This window comes from Bos grunniens, chromosome 1 (genome assembly GCF_055505025.1).
Source record: "Bos grunniens cultivar Pamir isolate PY7600 chromosome 1, Bosgru_T2T1.0, whole genome shotgun sequence".
In the NCBI taxonomy this organism is placed as follows: domain Eukaryota; kingdom Metazoa; phylum Chordata; class Mammalia; order Artiodactyla; family Bovidae; genus Bos; species Bos grunniens.
The window spans coordinates 12,821,289-12,842,687 of record NC_141165.1 but is presented as its reverse complement, the minus strand read 5'-3'; the positions used below and the strand labels follow the sequence as shown (position 1 = coordinate 12,842,687).

At 54.2% G+C, this 21,399-nt stretch overlaps 1 protein-coding gene across 1 annotated transcript; it reads right to left on the bottom strand.

The window, feature by feature from the left end:
• Positions 1-204: 204 nt before the first annotated feature.
• Positions 205-17,633, bottom strand: PTTG1IP (PTTG1 interacting protein). The gene is made up of 6 exons (XM_086327509.1): positions 17,440-17,633; positions 9,842-9,894; positions 7,862-7,970; positions 4,397-4,568; positions 3,676-3,722; positions 205-1,908 (listed from the first exon to the last, which is right to left on the bottom strand). The coding sequence occupies exons 1-6, from the start codon at positions 17,537-17,539 to the stop codon at positions 1,862-1,864; spliced, it is 528 nt and encodes a 175-aa protein (XP_086183635.1). The 5' UTR covers positions 17,540-17,633; the 3' UTR covers positions 205-1,861.
• Between the last annotated feature and the right edge of the window lie 3,766 nt (positions 17,634-21,399).

The following is a 21,399-nucleotide window of genomic DNA, read 5'->3' as shown; positions in this document are numbered from 1 at the left end:
GGAATGAACGCATCGCAAGGCAGGGCCCGGGGACCTCTCACCTCGTGGTGTGGAGGCTCCCTACCGGCCTGGCATTAGGAGCACGCTGCGCACTCGTGCCAATGGGTCCTGAAGCCCGTCTTATACTCCAGCAGCCCTGCTGCCCTTGCTCCCCAAGCACTCACGTCCACAGCCCCCAGAAATGAAACACAAGGACACAAGGCATAGTCAACAAAAGCATGTATTAATCAGCTGATTGGAAACTGGTTAAAGATTAAGGCACTCAGACTCGTGGTTTCCTTGAGGTTACAATCTCTGGCTGCTCTTGGTGCTGCTTCAGAAGAATGTGAGACTGCGGAGCTGCTCCCAGGAGGGCTCTGTGCTGTGTGGGAGGGTGGCACGTGCACCAGCAACCCCGCTCTAACAACCCGTTTTATCTACAACCCGGCTCTGCTTTCAGCTCAGCAGCCTCAAGTCAGGAAAGAGTGATTTTACATCCATACTATCAAGTTAATACAAAGTTCATTAAAGTCTACTACAAAGTTTATGAACAAACAGCATAAAGTAAAAATTTGCAGACTGTTATATTTAGGAATGTTTCATAATACTTTCATTGCTATCAAATGCCCAAGAAATCAGAGAAATAAGACAAAAGGACTTTGTTAAAGGTTGTTTCTGGTCTGTGAAATGTGAGGGTGGAACTGAGGTCAAACACAGATCCATGTGGCTAACCAGGCACATGTGGCCATGTGACAATGCCCTCTGACCCCTGGATCCGCATGGACGCCCCTACCTATTGTGCACGTTCACCTTCCTTCCCAAAGCTCAATGTTTTTCTCGTTTAAAACAATCTGGCAACTAGGACTATTTTCAGATTTTTTTTAAGAAAGGCTGTTCACAGTGACTTCACCATCTGCTGTCCCTGCCAGGAAGTGCAAGGGCTACTGACTGCAGGCTCGCATCTTGATCTGGAAAAAAGGAACCCCAAGGGCGGCACCACCGCACCCAGCGCCCGTGAGAAGCCGCCTCTGTGGGAGATTCCCAGGACAGGCCGAGACAGACGACGGGCAGGGAGCTAGGGTCGGTGGACAAGCGGAACAGCCGCCAGTGCCTATGTGTGGAGATCCCATCGGCAGCCCCTCCTCTCGAGGGAGGGCCTGTGGTCACCTGCAAGCCCTGAGTGACCACCAGAGACAGCAGGGAGGGTCTGACTCAGGAGACCCCGAGGCTGACGCTCAGTGGGGCTGAAGAGAAGGCAGGCAGAACCTCAGGAGGCCCTCCCACCCCCAGGACACAATAGCACCTGACTGACGACTGCCCATCGAAGGTTTTATAATTCAGATGAACACTAGAATATCTTGATGTACCGGTAAAGACACAAACTTGAAAAATCACCCCATAAGCAGTCTGAACTCTGACAATAAAGCTTTTTGGGAGAATCTTTTGGGTGGGAGAATAAAATCCAATAATAAAAAAAGGTTTACAGCTCAATGCTATTTGGTGTGGGTCAGGTCAGACTGCATCCTGGGCCCCGAGATGCAGGGGAAACGATAGGGGTTGGGGAGGTCCCAGGACGGACTGCACCGCTCTGCTTCCTGCACGTGGACCTCGCGGGCCTGGATGCAGGGCCGTCTGCACTGGCTCACAGACGAGCGGAGGCCTGAGGTGTGCCGCTTCCTCCCCAAGTGGACAACAGAACAACAGAGAAGCCCTGACAGCCTTCGTGTCTCAAGTGATTAAATACAGAAACGAGAGAAGAGGAAACAGAAGCTCCCAGGCCTCAGCCCGAGGCAGCTTCCTTCCCTAGGGCAGGAGGCGCACGGGCGGCGGGTCCCTGCTGACTACAGGCCTGGAGACTGCTCGCCGCGCCACCAAGTGCGTCTCAGTTGTTTTCGAATCTGGCATATGGGTTTTCTTCTTTAAACAAACCTGAAAACAAAACAAGCCTGATTAGAAATACACTCGGCCACAGGCAACAGGAGCCAGAAAACGGCACGTGAGGCTGTGTGTGAAGGTTTCCACAGAAGCCCGTATGAAGGTTTACTGAAGCCCCAAGGAAGACAGGTGTGCAAGGAGCTCAGACACTACCCTTCTGAGAAAGTCACACCACTGGCGACTTTAAAACCAAAGTGAAATTTACTGGAAACAATACTTCTAAGAAAAATAGGTCCTAAGCACAAAAGACTTGTTTGCTGATCCAGAAAGAAATAAGAAAGCCACTGTGTCATCCCTCTGTGGCTGGCTAAATTATATATAAGAAAACAAAAGCGCCATACTTGAGATGCTCTATATAAATCCTGATTAATTTTTAGAATTAAGATCACAGGCAGAAGGTGACTTATCAGTTCAAAAGTGAAGGAGCTAAACACTCGAAGACCAGGAGTTGCCTGTATGAGAAGCATCCTCTCCTCTTTAAACAGCTGGAGCCACTGCAAACCCTCCTCCCCACAGGGCTTGGGGCGTGGGGGATAATGGGGCCAGGTGCGGGTAGAGGGAGGGTGCTGTGTGTCAGGGGAAGACGGTGAGCTCAGCTGGAGAAACGCACGGCTGGTTTGGGGTAGGGAACTGTCATGTGCCAAGTACAAGCAGTACTGTTAAGGTCCTGCTGGAAAAAATACCCAAACCAGCTCCTGGCGCTACTTCTAGTTTAGAGGGAAAAACAGACGGAAGCTGCCTTGTGAGAAGGAACCCAAAGGGGAGGGGGTTTCATCTGTGCTGTGTCTTGTGTGTCAATCAGGCTCAGCCCTGACCCCGCCCCAAATTCTTCCCGAGATCGAGGCTTTCCTTCCTCAGTCCAAGCCATTCAGAGGGCTTCACACAAATGCGCACAAGTTAATTCCGTCAGTGCAATTACAGGGCAACTGATCAGCTCCTTGAAAGGAATACAGGGAATCTCTGACTGCTCCAGAAAAGGCCTTGTGCAGGTTGGGCACAGGTCCAAGTGTGTGTGTGTGCTCGCATACACAAGCATGCGAGCACACACCCACCTGTCTCTGTCTCTTATTTACATTAATTTTAATCAGATATCAAAAAGCTGAGTGTGTGTGTGCGTGTGTGTATGAGAGCACACACCCACCTTATTTACATTAATTTTAATCAGGGGTGTGTGTGTGTGTGTGTGCGCGCGCACACCCACCTGTCTCTTATTTCCATTAATTTTAATCAAATGTCAAAAAGCTCCTTTCTACAATTTCCAATTTCGTAGGAAACCAAGCGCAGAAAACACCAATGACCTTGGTGGTTTGCAAATCAGCACAGAACCAACTAAACACAGGAGCAGGTTCAATGCTCCTAACACCAAAGAAAACAGTCCCTCCATGGAAAACCTCGCCAAGCAAACACTGGAACAGAACAGGACACAGCTCCCAGGACAAGGCCTGAGTGTGGCCACTGCCGAGAGGGTGGGAAGTCAGGCCAGGAACAACTCCAGCATGAGGGTGGGGGACAAAGGGCCCCGCAGCTCAGGAGCTCCCCGACTGGAAGGCAAATCAGAGCAAAGGGGAAGGGAGGCAGCACTTCACAGGCACACAGGTGCCGGGAAGGCCAACGGATGCACAAACACTCGGGGGAACCAGTGGTCAACCGTGTGCTCCTGGAGAGCCACCGCACACACAGCAGAGACTGCCCGGCACTGAACGTGACCGGGAAGGCCGGGCCAGCCCCTGCCAACAGAAATGGGGAGCCCATTGCTCTTACCATATTTTTTTCTGATTTCATCATGTCTCAACTTCATCTCCACTCTCCTAAAACAGAGAAATCTGGTTTAGCACCAAACTACAGCGTAATTCTAACAGCTGTGCCTCTCACATCCTCTGGCCTGGAGCCAGACCGGGCAGGACAGCTTGGCTGTGGCCATCCCAACCAGGATGGGCAGGTGTTAAGCACGCACTCAAAGCTGCTTTGATGGCACATCATTCAACTCTTCCTTTCGATAAAACCAATTCCAGTGCCCCTTACTGTGATTTTAGAAAATTTTCTTTTCACATAAAAACAAATCAGCAAAGATCTTCTCCTTGGTTCTGAAGACAGTGGGGAGTACATGGGTCCTGGCCCCCAGCAGCCGCAGGCTGGCAGGTCAGCACCCCCAATCCTGGCCGTACTGCACACACTCGCCAAAGGGCTCCAGGACCAGGGACACATGGTCACCAGAGCACTGGCCACAGAAGAGGCCCAGTTAGGCCTCAGACGGACAGGAGACCTAGTTAAATGCCTTCCTCCCGCTGAGCCTCTGCTGGCTCAGGACTGGACCACCCGCTAGAGGCCATGCCAGCCCAGCCCCCACACTCAGCTTCCCACCCTCCACACCACCCTGAGAAAACCCTGTGGGCACTCCACGTGGTCCTGCTCTTCAGACGTGGAGGAAGCTTGGGCAGCAGGAGCACCCCACCCTGCTGCCCCCAATCAGGCTGGGCCTCACCGCTCCTCCTGCCGGACCCGGCGCTCCTCGCGCTCCCGGATGGCCTTCTCCTCGCTCTTGTCTGGCCGTCGGCTCCGGCTCCTCCTGCAGCAGCAGCAGCAGCAGATGGCAACCCCCAGGAGGAGGGAGCCCCCGATCACCGACATGGCAATGATCAAGGCCTCGAAGTTCACTGCAAGTTCAAAGGCGCAGAGTTAGGGCCTGACTGCTTCTGGCAGCACCCCTCCCTGTGGGGTCTCCAGAACCGGGGACGGCCCTCCTCGTGGGGTCTCCAGAACCGGGGATGCCCCTCCTCCTGGGGTCTCCAGAACCGGGGATGCCCCTCCTCCTGGGGTCTCCAGACCGAGGATGTCCCTCCCCAAAGGGTCTTCAGAATTGGGGACGGTCGTCCTCGTGGGGTCTCCAGAACCAGGAGCGCCCCTCCTTGTGGGGTCTCCAGAACCAGGGACGCCCCTCCTCATGGGGTCTCTAGAACTGGGGACACCCCTCCTAGTGAGGTCTGCAGAACTAGGAGCGCCCCTCCTCGTGGGGTCTCCAGAACCAGGGACGCCCCTCCTTGTGGGGTCTCCAGAACCGGGGATGTCCCTCCCCAAAGGGTTTCCAGAACTAGGGACGCTCCTCCCCCATGGGGTCTCCAGAACTAGGGACACCCCTCCCCCACAGGGTCTCCAGAACTAGGGACGCCCCTCCCCCATGAGGTCTCCGAACTAGGGACGCCCCTCCCCCACGGGGTCTCCAGAACCAGGGGTGTGGTGGCAATGCCCCACCTTCCTCCAGCCTGTTTCTGTGACTGAGTCACCAGTTTCCATCAACTTCAAGCAACAGGTAAGTTTCCTCACCACCTGATGCTGGAGAGATGTTTCCAACCTGAGGAAAGCTGACAAAACCAGGTAGACCGGCCCTGCTCTGACGACCTGAGTCAAAGGCCAGCAGGAGGCATGTCCGCCTGTGCAGGCCAAGGGCCCGCCAGAGCCACGGCCCAGGTCAAGGGACACCCGGGGGCTGCAAAGCGGCACTGCCGCCATCAGCTGACTGTGGTTTCCTGCCCAGACCTAACACAGTTAGGACAAATTCCAATTCTTCCCAGCTTCTCTTGAGGGTTTACAAATTAAAACCAGCCACTCAGTACTTTTCCACTTCATTCTCACACCAGAGCCTCTCAGAGGACAGCCTGGCACCGTCCAGTCAGCCCAGCCCCGCCCTGTACTCCTGGATGGTGGTGGGACCCTCCCATGACAGCTTGCAGCACTGGGCTTGCCTCACAGAGCTGATCACCTTCGACCCTGCCAGTTTCTTGGCTGGGGGTGGGGGAGGCAGATGCCCACCGCCCCGGTGCCCCCACCCCAGAGCCACCTCAGGCTGCCAGCGTGACAACACTGGCCATGAATCTTGTGGTTTTTTCTCCCCTGACCTATCCCGGAAGTGCCAGAAACACAAGAAATAGAAGTAACACAAGACCCTCGCAAGCAGAGGATGTAACTTTTGGATCAGAGAACTCCCAAACAATCAACTTTAGAAACCAGTCAGACTGAGAAGACCGTGACTCTAAGACACACCTGCCCCCACCGGAGCCTTTCTTGTCAGCAGCTAGACCCAGTTATAAAGCAGAAACAGAAACCTCACCATGATGGGGAACAGGACGTATTAGACCTGAGCAGAGAGAGACCTGGTCCTGGACAAAGGGCCAAACGATAGAGACTTCGCTGTTCTCCAATTGAATGTATACACTTAAGGTTGTCACAGTCACAAGCCCACACGATTATGCCTAGAACTGAATAAGATGCCCCTACAGTCACCTCCAAGAACAGAAAGCACCTGCGGTGCAGGCCTGTGTGAGAGCGAGGCGTGCTGTGACCAGGTGAACCTGGAGTGTCTCCAGGGGCCCCCGCAAGGCTCCCCCAGACGAGATCCCAGCTCCCTGCCTGCCTGAGGATGAGCCCAAATCCAAACTGTGGGCACTCCACCCTCCTGTTACCACAAAGACTGCCCCCCAGGACCCCTCACCCAGTGCGAGCCTGCGTGGAGTGCAGAGCCCCCTCCCCAAACTGCCCAGGGCCAGATGTCCTGTGTCAGCCACACTCACAGCCCCAGGGCGGGAACCTCACGTCACAGAAAAGGACCGACCAAGGCCCCACCCTGCCTGAAGCAGCGTCCACTGGGGCGGCCACTTCTGAGAAACGTGTGGCCGACAGGCTAAACTGCTGGTGTGAGCCAGCAGTCCGCTCCTAAGGGCATGCCCAGAGCGGTGGGCAGCTGCGTTCAGCCCACACAGGAGCACATGGCAGCCCACATACAGCCCGATGTCCACCAGCGCGCCACAACAGCCGCCCGTGGGGTCCCAGGGGACAGGCAAGCACTGGATGTGGTCTGTGTTTTGCTGAGTGGCATTACCTGCAGGCTCCTGTGACAACCCACTGAGTACACAAGTGTGTGTATGTCTGTCCACACACGTGCATGCATGTGTGTTTGTCCTCTAGAGTACGAGTGTTTGCACACGCGTACGTGCATATGTGTGTGTGCCCTATAGAATACGAGTGTCTGTACACACACACGTATGTGCACACACATGCATGTACTCTAGAGCACAGGCCTGGAGGGGTGAGGGCTCAAGTGTGCACTGTGTTAGGAGTCACGCTTCCAACTGTTGAAAGCACTTTAACGGTTCAAGCCCGAGATGCCCACGGTTCCCTGGAGCCAGAGCCGTCCCTGCAGAACAGGTGGGAGGGAAGGTCCCGGGGAGACAGACACCAGGACGACACATACGCTGGCGAGGCCCAAGGAGCCTTTCCGGAGTGAGGGTGGCCAGGAGGGCAGCCAGCTGCGTGGACGTCAACAGGCACGTCTCCACGTGTACGTGCACACACACACACTCACACAGACACAAACTTCTGGGTCCCCGAGGTTTCAGCGGGTGAAATCAGAAGTGAGTTGTTCAGTTGAAGGCTGACAGATTCTGGGACAGAAATTGTTTAGAAAAAAGGTAACACAGAGAATAAATTGCAGATGAACCGAAAATGCAAACACACAAACGGACCATCACAACTCCCTGTGAGAGCACCAGCTCCTACAATCTGCAGCCAGGCGGGCCTCTGGAAGGCCCCAAGCCTGAGCCACTAAGCAAAGGATTAATAAGCCCAACTCATAAAAATGAGTTCCAGGTGGCAGCATGTACCACCCACCAACTGATATGGCCACTAGAAACCAGCCTGGGTCTCACCGAGTGCACGTCTCCCTAGGAGAAGCACCGCCACCCGGACAGGAGCTGACACCACCTGCATGGCCCTGGGATGTGGGGAGACGCCTGCAGAACAGAGGCCATGGCCGTCAAACCCGGGCCACCCCTTTCTCAGACACCAGCACTCTCACCGGCCATCCCCACTTCTGGCGTCTTCCCTTCATTGAGCACAACCAGAATGTTCAAAACGACACTGGTTTTGCAAGAAACCAAAGAAAGTGGTGACTTACCCCAGCACACGCCCCAGCGTGCGGAGCTTAGCCGGCAGAGGGAGCTGGGCGGCAGGACTTTGGTCACTGGGTAGTCCAAGCACATCTTGTTCGCATTGCACCAAAGGCACTGGAAGAGGACGTCAGACGTCAGACGGGCCAGGGTCTGCCCTGTGCGGCCCCCACCACTGCTGTTCCCTCCTCAGCCCCCTCCCCAACACAGCAGCTCAACTCCACCCACCCACCAAGGCCCTCCTCACTCAAACCTCCTCCACCAGGCACCCCCACGCCTCGTGGCTTCCTGCAGCACTGGCAGGAAGGCAGGCACTCTGTGCTTCCCCACGTCCCTCACTGGAGGGTCCACATCCCCTGCAGGAGGGACCAAGCCAGGCAGTTGAGTGGTGTCCACCTAAGGTTATTACCCACTTGACCTCTACAACTCCACCGAGTGGTCCATTTTAAAGACAATGCAACTAAAGAGAAAGTGCTGCTAGTGAACCTGAAGCCACGTTGCCCGTGTCCCTGGAGCACGTGGTGGGGACCTGGCTGGCACACCAGGCAGGGGCCTAGAGCTGGGCACGTGCTGGCTCAGATGGGAGGTTTGAGCCACCTAACAAGCCCACCCAGGTTGGAACATTGTGGGTATTTTTATGCTCAAAAGTAAAGATTTCACGAAGTTGTTTTTCTTACAGGTTTTAACAGGATAGAAAACAACGTTATTTTTCCATCCCAGGTTAGGGTGAGAGTCTGTTACCAAAAAAATGTCGCAATGAAACCTGGGGTCCCAGGACCACCGAGGCAGTGTACACTCTGGTGCCCCATGTTCAAAATGACAAACAGCAGCAAGGCCCTCTTCGTTTTTGCCATTTGAGGATTCCTTCCATTTCAGTGGTTCTTTCCTGAGTTAAAAATTGGGGGGAAACCCTCCATTTTAAAACCGTCAAGTTTTAAACACCTCATCTTCCGTTCTTCCCCTGCAGTTTTACCAAGAGCCCCGGAGCGCACTGCGCCAAGTTCTCCTCCACGGAAGTTCTGCCACCATCTCCCTCCTGTTTTTAGATAACGAGGTACAAGCACGCGGTGAACCACGCGGGCGCTGGCAGGCTGCAGGGGCCTATGGACCCTTCCAGCAGCTCCTGTGCTTCGAAGAGTCACACACTGAGGGCCTGGCTTTCCTCTGCACTCTTTATTCTTGGTTGCACTGGTCTTCACTGCTGTTCAGACGTTTTCTCTAGTTGCAGCGCGTGGGCTTCTCATTGTGGTGGCTTCTCTTGTCACAGAGCACAGGCTCAGTCCTTACAGCGGAGGGACTTAGTTGCTCCGAGGTATGTGGGATGTTCCCGGATCAGGGATCACACCCATGTCTCCTGCATTGAGCAGGTGGATTCTTCACCACTGAGCCACCAGGGAAGCCCTCCCCTGCCTGAGTTCAGAGCGGGAGTCAGGCCTTCAGAGGACGTGTGTACCCACTGTCATCTGGGCAAACCTAACCAGAGACGAGAAAGAACACGGGGCGCTCTGTCTCAAGGACCCCTCAGCAGGAGAGCTGACGCTCAGCACTGGGTAAGAATGGGGGGCTGGGAGGACCCCAGGCACGCCGGCCATGTCTCAGGGCCCATGTGTCGAACAGCCCAGCCCCTGTCCCAACAGGCCTGCAAGGTGGAATGACACCCAGGAAGCCCTGGACACAGGTCGACAGTCACAGACTAGGGGCTAAACATGTCCCCCCAACTTTCAAGCACCTGCCCTCACCCAACACCACACCTGCAGGCCCCAGGGCTCATATGCATTCATGGCCATGAGCCAGGGGCTCACGTTTGCTCTCAGGGGCTGAAGCAGCACGTTAATAACACTCAGTGGTGTGTGCAGCTCTCCTGACAGTTTAAATCGCCCAAGAAAAGCTGTTACTGACCGCCCTGAACCCCCTACCACGCACACGGCCCCTGGAGTCAGAGCTGGCCAGTGTGCTTCTGCATCATGCGCTGACCACGTACCACTTACCGAGACGTTTTTCAGGCACTCTTCACAGGTTCTGCTTGTGTTCTGAGAGCAACCTGCAGGGAAAGAATGAACATCACTGAGAATCCTGCAGTGTCAACACCAGGAGGCCACAGCGAGTCATGCTCAGAACCTGGAGAGGGACACCCAGCCTTTAAGGTGCACAGCTGAGCCTCTAAGTGGAATCCTGTGGGGACATGCCAGCAGCGGGCGTGGTCCTGACCCCAGGGGTCTCCCGGGAGACAGTCACCTGCTTCTTGCCTGGGCACCAATGACCAGCTCCTCAGCAGACACTCTGGAGCCGAAGACCACAGCAGCTCCAGGCTGGGCTTGAGCCAGGCCTCAGCCCCTGGCTGGTTCCCCAGGCAGGAGGGAGAAGCCGTTTTAACCCCGTGGAGCACCCCGCACACCCCCCGCCTCTTGGGCATCTTCACGGGACAACCACTACAGGAAGGACTCAAAGCTGAGCAGCTAACAGCTCTGGAACTCAAGCCAGTCAGGGGAGAGCTGGTGCACGAACAGACTCTCCACCCCACCATCAAGCAGCTGCTCTTCACCCCAGGCTGCCTGACATGTGCGCACACTCAGAAGAGGCCTGAGTACAACCCTCGGCTACTAGCAAAGGCACAGGAGTCACAGTCAGGTCCCACTTCCCACCCACCAGAACTGAGGATGTGAAACCGTGGTGAGGATCAGGGGCTCTCAGCATGTCAGCAGGTGTGCACAACAGCTCAGCCACTTGAAAACAAACAGATGCTGTCCGGGAGCGCTTAACAGGAGGATTCCTACACGCTGTTTCTCACAAGTCCTTTGATTATCTTCACGAGGAGCAGCACGCTGCTCCCAGGAACTGAAGTCACTGTGTGAGACAGGCTTAAATCTCCTTTAGTAAACATGCTCTTTACGACAAAACTGCTTAGTCTCGATCCCCTTTCTTGAGATATGGATCATCTCCTGACCTTGTGACCATGATTAATCCCTTGTTCCCTTGGTAACAGCTGCTGTATGTTTGGTTTTCTGATCTTTATCATTGTCGAAAGAAGGATCTTGTACAACAGCCTATATATACTCACAGAAAGACCATTAAAGCACCTTTGCTCCATCAGAGCTTAGGTCCCCATGTCGTTTTTGTTTCTCTCTCTCTCCCCGCCCTGGCTAATTCTCTGGAGTGTAGAGACCTGCTGTGCTCACTCTCCTGCCCGGGCTTCTCAGACCCCCTCGAGAAGGTGCCCTGTGCCTTCACTCCCTCGAGAGGGCACCTGGTGCCTTAGTGAGTGATGCAAGCTCTGTGTCAAGAGCTTTACTGGTTATCTGCGTAAACCAGGGAATATCAGCCTCTTTCTCTCTTTCACTTTCTTATCGTCAACTCCGGACCACCAGGTTCCAGTCCATTAAAGGACCCCAACAAGATGCTCCTCCGAGACTCAGCAATTCCACTCTCAGTCTTGTGTGTCCCAGACACACCAAGACCCCCGTGCACAGGAGAGCTGACAGCAAACTTTACATATGGTAACAGCTGAGAGTTGAACACGGCCCAGGGATCCAGGCACCATGCGTGCCCCTCGGCCTCCCTGCAGGTCTGGAGAGCTGCCAGGTGGCTCCTCCTGCCTAGTGGGAGCATGCTCCCCTCCCAGCACCACCTCCTCCTCACGTGCAGTGCCTGGGGGGCAGGGGACAGAGGTGACTGGGGAGTCCTGCAGTGGGACACTCTTCAGCCCCAAAAGAAGCAGGCCTGCATACAGATGACTACAGACCACGAGGGCCAGGAGAGGCCCCCACAAAGGCCCACAGCACAGGGTTCAGGACAGGTGAGACTCAACTGCGGGGGGCAGGTCGGACTGGGTGGGGCCCCGACTGCTGGAGATGCCTGTTCTGAGGCTGGAAAGAGGTCAGGGTCGAACAGGTGGAATGCACTCCATAGCACAGGCAGGTTCCTGCATCTCACTGCACAAAGAATGAATGGATCTAAGAGGAGAGGAACACTGAGCTCTTGGTAATGACGTGTGCAGGGAGGCGCGGGGGCGGGGGTGTCTGTAATTTCAGAATGTGACAAACCCCACAGTGGGCAGAGGAGTGCTCACCACCTGGGTCCCACAGCTCCCTGGACTTCCTGAGATTCTCATGATGAAATGTGAGGAAAGGGAGCTTTAGGTCTAAGTCACAATCTCATTCATAACGTTTGCTGACCAGGACCTGTACTAAACTGCTACCTGAGAGGGCTGGGGAGCGCTTCTCTTCAATAGTGTAGCTCTTGTACATCCCATTTTTAAAAATAAAAGCCCATTTCTGTCACAACATACCATTCTAAGGCAATCACTATTAAATAGCATCCTTCTCAGAGCCTCCAGTAGCGTGCTGTTAGCTTTGTGTTGAAGCTGATTTTAGACTACTTTGACACATTCAGCCCAGGAGGGCAGAGAAAGCTGACAGCCCCCAAACGCCTCTCACAGCAGGGCCGAGAGGGCAGGGTTGCCACAGGTGTTTGGAGCCCCCTTACCCACAGGCCTTGGATGGCAGGAGGGGGAGCCCTGCGGGGCTGCCGTGAGGACGGCTTCACTTGAAAGCTGAATTCTGAGTTCTGTCCACCAAGGAGCCTAGGGTAGATGATACTGTCCCCACTACAAGGCACCAGGCTCTGTGCAGGACAACAGCTGGCCCCACAACTGGGGCAGAGACGACACGTTACCTCAGACAGCCTGTTGCCTCCGAGAGTGGCACAAAGGCCCAGAAGCCAGTGTGTGTGTGTGTGTGTTGGGGCGGGGGGGGTCCTCCTTGCCAAACGGCACGACTTAAACATCAGAGTAATGGACTCTCGCCTCCTGAATGTTCATGATTTCACACCAGCATGGAATAAACAGAGAAGGACAACCAGCTGAGAGTCTCCATCGCAATGGACGCCAAGACCACTGAGCCATCTGCGGAGGGACAAGAGATTACACACGGTCTCAGAGCACCCCCACCCTGTTCAACTGTACTCAGGAAGACAAAAGGCACCCGAAGAGTGATAAAACGTATTGCCACGACGACCTATGACCACAAGACCACAGGACCAGTGGCAGAAGGTGCCTCCGAGGGTGCAGGAAGGACAGTTATCCAGTGGCTGAACGCTCCCCACACGCACTCGAATCAGATCGGAGGAAACTGACGGGACCGCAAAGAGGCCTCTGAGCCCAAGGACAGGCTGAGGGGCTGCCCCAGGGGAAGGCAGGCTAAGAGATACCACAGCCAACAGCAACACATGCGTGCCCGGGGTCAGCAGCCGGAGGACGCCACTGGGTAACTGGTGATCTGTGTGCACAAGGTGTGTGTTAAATCAAGTGTTCAGCAGCATCCTAATGGTCACCATGCAGACCTGACTGTCACGTGCTGCTGATATCTTCCTTCTTAGGAGATACACCCTGGCGAACTTAGGGCAAATGGCCACATCACAACTTGCTCTCATTGGTTTGGGTAATCCAACTTTCCTGGCGGTCCAATGGATAGGACTTTGCACTTTCACTGCAGTGGCCTGGGTTCAGTCCCTGGTCAGGGAAATACAGTCCCACAAGCCACGTCACACAGCCAAAATAAGCCATCCCAGGCAGACACAGACAGGAAGGCAGAGTACACATGGCCAAGACTGCAAGAACAGACAGGGATTCTGGAGTTCACCGCATCATCTTTCCTTCAACTTTCTCTGCAGCTCTGAACTTTTTCTAATAAAGCGCTGGGCAGGGAGGCACGGTAGGGATCTATCTGCATGACACTCTCATCTGCATATCCACTCTCGATTCCTTCCGAAAAACTGAAGCAAGCCTGCACTTCCTTGTCATCAATCTTAACAGCAGCCAAGACAGAAACAGTAATAAAGCACAGGAATTCTTCATGGAGAATTTCCAACGCAGAAGCCTGTGTGACAACTGGTCCTGCAGGAACTAGCAAACCCGTCCAGCCCAGCGTCTCCAGGTCACGGGCCAACACAAGTCAACAGAGAGGCCAGGAGCAGCAGGCTAAGGGGACTGCCTCACCCTGCTGCTCCTAGCATGGCCTGGAACCACCAGGCAGGTTCTCGGTGCAGAAACACCAATGTTACACAGCCCTCACAAAGTCAGCACAAAGCCCTTGAAAACACCAGGGCACAGTAAGAAAGGGAAACATGTTAACTATTTACAACTGATTCAGAGACCAGGCACTCTTGGTCATTCAGGGCATTTTCTCTCATCACAGAAACAGGAAATCTGGAGCCAAAAAGCCCGCCCAAGATCCCAAGCTTGAAGGGGCAATGTCGCTGAGGCCGGGCTCTCCAGCTTGGACTCTGAGCCACTGACTTACAGAACTTTAAGTCTTGTGCTCTCAGGAAAACTAAACTAAAGAAAAAGGGTTCTCAAGACATACCAGCCATGGTACATGTGATTTCTTTCCTACAGTTTCAGGTGAATCCTGCTTAACCATGGAAGAACACACACTACATGTATGAAGAGGCATGTTTTCTAACAACAAGGAAACAAGTAAGCATATTGCCTGTGGAACATAACAGACCAGAGGGCTGCATTTGGCCATGCCGGCGGCAGTGGAAGGTCCCCAGAATCAGGCACTGTGGCCATGGCGCAGGGCAAAAGGACACGGGGGCAGGGGGTGCTGTGGCTGTCACCTTCCCAGGAGAAATGCGGCGGCAAGTTCATGTAGACAGAAAGTCCTGGCTGTCTTACCACCTCGGCAGAAAAGGGGGAAGGAGAGTACAGAGCAAGGCAAAGGCTCAGACCCATGCACACACCCATTGCCCTGTGACCTGCTTGGGAGCCCCCCGTTTTCAGCAACAGGACCGCAGTGCTGCTGGACTGAAAGGGTGCTGAAGGAGCCCCACCTCCACCCCCACAGCTCCTCTGGACCCCCGTTTAGGACAACAGCCTGAGGTCCTTTCAGGGGTGGCCTTCCCTCCAAAGTAAAGATGAAACTCAGCTGGAGTCTGACCCCATACACAATTAAAGTGGGGTCCAAAGTCCATGAAACTTCTTCAATGAATTTCTCTCCAAAGCTCTTCAACACCTTGTGGGTTCCTGATGCCTCCCTTCCACCCAAGCGCACAGCAGAGAAGACATGGCTGGTTCTGGATTGCTGTGATGGTCTTTGAGTTCACACACCTGTGGTGCTTAATATTGTCCGTCAATTGTCTGCGCTAAGGGATGCCAAGAGAGCTGGTAAAACACTGTTTCTCTTTTCCTTTTTACGAAGATTTTTTTCTTCTTCTTGGCCATGCCTCATGGCTTGCAGGATCTTAGTTCTCCGAGCAGGGATGGAACCGGGGCCCCTAGCGGTGGAAGCACCGAGTCCTAACCACTTGACTGCCAGGTAATTCCCCAAAACACTTCCGGTAGTATCTGTGAAAGTGTTTCCAGAAGAGATTAGCATCTGAACGGGTGGACAGATGAAAGCACTGGCCCTCTCCAGGGAGGTGGGCATCTCCCAATCCACTGAGGCCCTGACAGAACAAACTGCAAGGCAGCACGAATCTGCCGTGTGATCTGAGATGTCATCTCCCCTTGCCAGTGAGGCTTAGACTGCGCCGTGACTCCCTGGCTCCCTGCTGCCTGGCCTTGAGGTGTGGACTAGACCACACGCCAGGTCTCCCTGGTTGAGCAGACAGCGGCTCATGGGGCTCCTCAGCCTCACGGTCCTGTGAGCCAGTCTGTCACGTGAAGTGAAGTCCCTCAGTCGTGTCCGACTCTTTGTGACCCCATGGACTGTAGCCCACCAGGCTCCTCCATCCATGGAATTTTCTAGGCAAGAGTACTGGAGTGGGTTGCCATTTCCTTCTCCAGGGGATCTTCCCAACCCAGGGATCGAACCCGGTCTCCTACATTGCAGGCAGATGCTTTATGGTCTGAGCCAAATAACTCTACATATATCCTGCTGGTTCTGTTTCTTTAGGGTAATTTTTCCTGACTAATACGCACAGCATCCTTGCAAGGAATGCAAAGTATCATAGATGGTGTAGTCACATTCCTATGGCATGACAAACAGTCAAACCACACAGCAAGCCCAGCCTCTGTGGGAAAGGGGCACCTCAGTGCTCAGTGTGGCTAGAAAAACTGCGGCCTTTCTCCTGAAATACTACGCCTGGTTTCATTCCCAAACTGTCACAGGACCCGCCCACTCAGCTCACAGGGGTCTCTGGTGGCTTCAGAAGTCCAGGGCCAAGCCAGCATGAAAGGCAAGCAGCCAAACACACAGGGGGCGTTTCCTGACACACCTACTCTAACAATGCAAGAGCGCAGGCCCTTCAGCCACCCAGGAGAGACTCTTGGGTGATAGCAGATTTGGTTCTCATCCAGCCTGTTTAGTAAAAAGCACTCCCAGGTCAAACAGACCAGCTCACAGGGCTCCTTGGACCCATGGTCGTGGGAGCCAGGTCTTCGTAACAACACTTTCTCTACAGCTACACATATCCTGTTGTGCTGAAAGTTCACATTTGTGCTGAAAAGTCAATTTCAACCAGAAGTTCCCTATTCTGTGCAACTCCACTGCTGCACTGACAGATAATGTCACAAGTGTGCACACAAGTATGTTTAGAAGGAGAATGAAGAGACTCACGCAGTGCTGCACGCAGACACCCGCTCAGGCCACATAGAGGAAAGGTGCCTTGCAGTGCTACAGAGTTGATGCAACTACAGCTGACCAGAGCTGAGAAACGCCCTGGCCCCTCAGGCTGGCCCAGGTGGGTGAGGTCACCAGCCAGAGGCTCTGTTTTCCACACTGGTGATTACCCACCCCCCCCCACCCCTTGCACGCCACACACAGCTCCCCCATCAAACCCTCCAAGATCTCCACCCACCTGCAGACCACCCACAGGACGCTGCCCTCCAGCAGCCCCTTTTCTGGAGCTTCTGAGCTCTTAGGTCATGCACTCTCCTCACCCCGCTAACTGCTATTTCCAGGTCAGGCAGCCCAGGAACTCAGCGCCTCCATCAGCCAGTCACCATGTAGGCTCAGCACCGGGCACAGGTGGTTACTGAGAAGTGGTGGGATAAACAAAGAGGGCCACCCAACCTACCCAAGTAGGGAAGGTCTGGAGAGCCTAGAATCTGCCCCGGCAGGGCAGGCCAAGTTCAAGCACTGGCCGCTGACCCTGGAGCTCCTCAGAGGGGTCTACTCTGCACAGTGGGCGTCGGTGGAAGGGCTGCACACAGGTCTCCTCGAGGGGAGCAAAGCCCCCCAACACACCAGCCGTGCCCACACAAGGGCCAGGCCCCTGGACTCCAGCCGCTGACCTGCTGTGGGTCAGGCAAGCTCTCCAGCTCTGCTTCTGACCCCGGGTCCACACTCGACAGCTCTTTCCCAGGGTAGCGGGGACATTAAAGAGGGGACAGCGCTCTCGGCCAGGCCGCCCCCGCGGTCCCGGACCACCCCGAATGCTGAGCCAGGACAAAGGGCCGGCCCAGGCCACCAACGGACACTCGGGTGGCCCCCGGCCGTCCCCGAAAACCGCGCGGGCCTGGAGCATCCACCCCGGGCGGCTGCGACCCCCTGCCCTCCGCACTCCTTGACCCCGACCCTGCTCCCCCTGTCCTCACCTCGCCCGGTCCCCTCGACCCCTTGACCCTGTGCCCCCCGACCGCCCTCACCCTGGGCGACGGCCGCCGGGAGGAGCAGCAGGAACAGCGCAGCGCTGCCGAGTGTCGGTCCCCAGCGCGGCGTCGGCCCGCGGACTCCGCTGGACGCCATGGTCGCTGCAGCCTTGACGGTCGATCGTTGTCTCCTTCGTCGCCTGGACTAGCCACACCTCGGACCCAGGCCAGGCGCCTTCGCCCGGAAGAGCAGCACGCCGGAAGTGGGCGGGGCGACGGCCAAGCAACAGGGGCCCCGCCCATCGCCCTCCGGCCTGCTCCCAGCCGTTCGTGATCCCGCCTCCCGGTGCGCGGCTTAGTGCGCCTGCGCAGCAGGAAAGCGGCAGGCCGCAGGATCCGTGCGACCCAGTGCGCCTGCGCGACAACAAGGGCCTGTTCGGCTGCGGCGCCCCCGCGGCCTTGGCCCACAAGGGGTGCAGCAGCTTTCCAGGAGTCAGGAAGTGGCGCCGCTTCCTGGATTGGTCTCGCAGGAGGTGCAGAACCAGTGCGCTAGGCCCCCATTCCCGCCCCGACACCCAGATCCTCGCATGCCCCTCACCTCCCCGGAGCTCGGCCGCGGCTGGCCCTCTCCTGGGAGGTCTGCAGGCTGCAGCTCCGGCCCCGACGGCCTCAAGAAACGATAAAAAAATATGTATTGCAAGAGTCCAGTTGCTTTCTTGTGTTTGATTGTGTTCGAAAAAGTACAATGTGGCTTCGGGGATGGTACAGGGAAGCCAGAGACCCATCTCCTAAGCTTCCGGGGTCCCTGACTTGTGGCTTCCTGTACCAGTCTGGTAAGACCACCTCCCCTGGTAGAAGCAGTGCTGAGATCAGGGGTGGAGCTTCTGTCACGGGGTGGGGTGGGGGGTGGGTGGGGTAGGGTCTCTGTGAAAGAAAGAAAGTGAAAAGTCGCTCAGTCGTGTCCGATTGTTTGCCACCCCATGGACTCTAGTCCACGGAATTCTCCAGGCCTGAATACTGGAGTGAGTTCAGTTCAGTGTAGTCGCTCAGTCGTGTCCGACTCTTTGCTACCCCATGAATTGCAGCACGCCAGGCCTCCCTGTCCATCACCAACTCCCGGAGTTCATCCAAACTCTTGTTCATCGAGTCAGTGATGCCATCCAGCCATCTCATCCTCTGTCGTCCCCTTCTCCTCCTGCCCCTAATCCCTCCCAGCATCAGAGTCTTTTCCAATGAGTCAACTCTTCTCATGAGGTGGCCAAAGTATTGGAGTTTCAGCTTTAGCATAAGTCCTTCCAATGAACACCCAGGACTGATCTCCTTTAGAATGGACTGGTTGGATCTTCTTGCAGTCCAAGGGACTCTCAAGAGTCTTCTCCAACACCGCAGTTCAAAAGCATCAGTTCTTCGACTGGCTAGCTGTTCCCTTCTCCAGGGGATCTTCCCAACCTAGGGATTGAACCCAGGCCTCCCACACTGCGGGCGGATTCTTTACCAGCTGAGTCACCAGGCTAGCCTAAGAATACTGGAGTGGGTAGTCTATCCCTTCTCCAGCAGCTCTTCCCATCCCAGGGATTGAACCAGGGGTCTCCTGCATTGCAGGCAGATTCTTTACCAGCTGAGCTACCAGGGAAGCCCAGGGTCTCTGTGATCTTTGATCCAATTCAGGATCCAAGCATAGCTTACTGGGTCGTCTTCCACCACTGTCCCACACCTACCTCAACCCTGACTATTGCTGTGAAATCTGGGGCAGGAGCTTTGTAGTCCAGCTTGGAATCTAGCTGACACTGGGGAAGTAGGTGGGATGCAGACAGATGGCCTGCTAGCATTTGAAGCAGGGTATATCTGTTTCCTGCCAAAGACTAAAATGGAGCCAGGAAGGAGGGAGCGCTGAGTTTTAGCCACTAGACCACCAGGGACAGCAACCAGTGACAGGGCCCTCGACCAGCAGCTGTGTAAAAGGAATTTCCACATAGAAACAGAAAATAGTGAAACAAGTCTTTATTAGAAGGAGAAAGAGTATGTGTGGATGGACACACAGGCAGGCTCAGAAGGAGATCTGTGGCCTTGAGGTAGCTTAAATCACTTTTATGAGTGTTTCTTCCTGAATTTCCTTTAGCCAATCATCTCGCTTTGCCTGCTGCTGAGTCCATATTGGGTTTACCTCAGGGTGCTCCCATGTGTGCACACCTCTTAACCAAAATGGATTCCAGCAAAGAGGCCTGTGGGTAGGTTGACATCACATGCTATGGGTGGCACCCCCTCCCTTTTTGACCTCCACCGAGCCTTTCTGTACATGTCTAGTGGGAGAGTTCTTAACTTCGAGAATGAGGAATATGTGATCATTTATCTTGTCCTCCATCATCCTGCTGTTTTGCCAAAAGCTTCAACTTCCATTTCAGGTTCAAAGGATTTGTCAACCAAAGAAACTCGTTATACACAAATAAACAAATTAAATATTTAATAGAGAATTATCTAACTTACTTTCAATATACTGTTGAATGAAAAGATGCACAATGTGAAAGTTATGAATTAAGTTTTATTTGGGGTAAAATGAGGACTATAGCCTGGAAGACAGCACCTCAGATAGCTCTGAGAGACTGCTCCAAAGACGTAGTTGGGGAAGGTCAGTACATAAGATTTTGGTGAATGAGGAGTTCAGTGCAGTCAAGTGCTTACTTTACAAAAGGTTTTCTACTAGGCACGAGGAGCCAATGTCACTATGAAGGGATTCAGTGCTTTTCTAAATATGAAGAGAGTCAAGGACTGGGATCATGAAATCAGTTTCTGGAAATACCTCACTATCTAAAGACCTGTTCCATCAATTTCCCTGGAGCCAGAGTGCCTCACTCTCCACTGTAATACCCTTCAGAGGGTGTTGAAGGTCAGCAGCTGCAGCAGCACAGGGTTCAATCTCTGCAGAGGTGGATGGCAAATGCCCTCATTGTTATCGTTGTTGCTCAGTTATGGCAAATGTTCTTGGCAAGTGCCAATTTGTAATTGACAGGGCTGTCTCATGGTCATGCTGCTGTTGCTGCTGCTAAGTCGCATCAGTCGTGTCCAACTCTGTGTGACCCCAAGACGGCAGCCCACCAGGCTCCTCTGTCCCTGGGATTCTCCAGGCAAGAACACTGGAGTGGGTTGCCATTGCCTTCTCCAATGCATGAAAGTGAAAAGGGAAAGTGAAGTTGGCCAGTCGTGCCCAACTCTTCTCAACCCCATGGACTGCAGCCCACCAGGCTCCTCCATCCATGGAATTCTCCAGGCCAGAGTACTGGAGTGGGTTGCCATTGCCTTCTCCGTCTCATGGTCATAAATTGGACCATACTTTGGGAGGGATTTCATGATCATTTCACCCCCACGTTGCTAGGAAGCCTCATTCCTAGTTCTGGAGAAGATTTTGCCGACAGGCCACTCAATGTGCTTTTACTGGACTAGGTCTTAATAGTCAAAGATCTCTGAACACCTGTCTTCTAGTTATGGTCCAGGAAAGTATACCTTCTCTGCATCTTCCCATATTAAGAGTTACCCTATTATAATCACTGATCACATATGTGAACCGTGAACTTCCAGATGTTCAAGCTGGTTTTAGAAAAGGCAGAGGAACCAGAGATCAAATTACCAACATCTGCTGGATCATCGAAAAACCAAGAGAGTTCCAGAAAAACATCTATTTCTGCTTTATTGACTATGCCAAAGCCTTTGACTATGTGGATCACAATAAACTGTGGAAAAGTCTTCAAGAGATGGGAATACTAGACCACCTGACCTGCCTCTTGAGAAACCTGTATGCAGGTCAGGAAGCAACAGTTAGAACTGGACATGGAACAACAGACTGGTTCCAAATAGGAAAAGGAGTACGTCAAGGCTGTATATTGTCACCCTGCTTATTTAACTTATATGCAGAGTACATCATGAGAAACACTGGACTGGAAGAAACACAAGCTGGAATCAAGATTGCCGGGCGAAATATCAATAACCTCAGATATGCAGATGATACCACCCTTATGGCAGAAA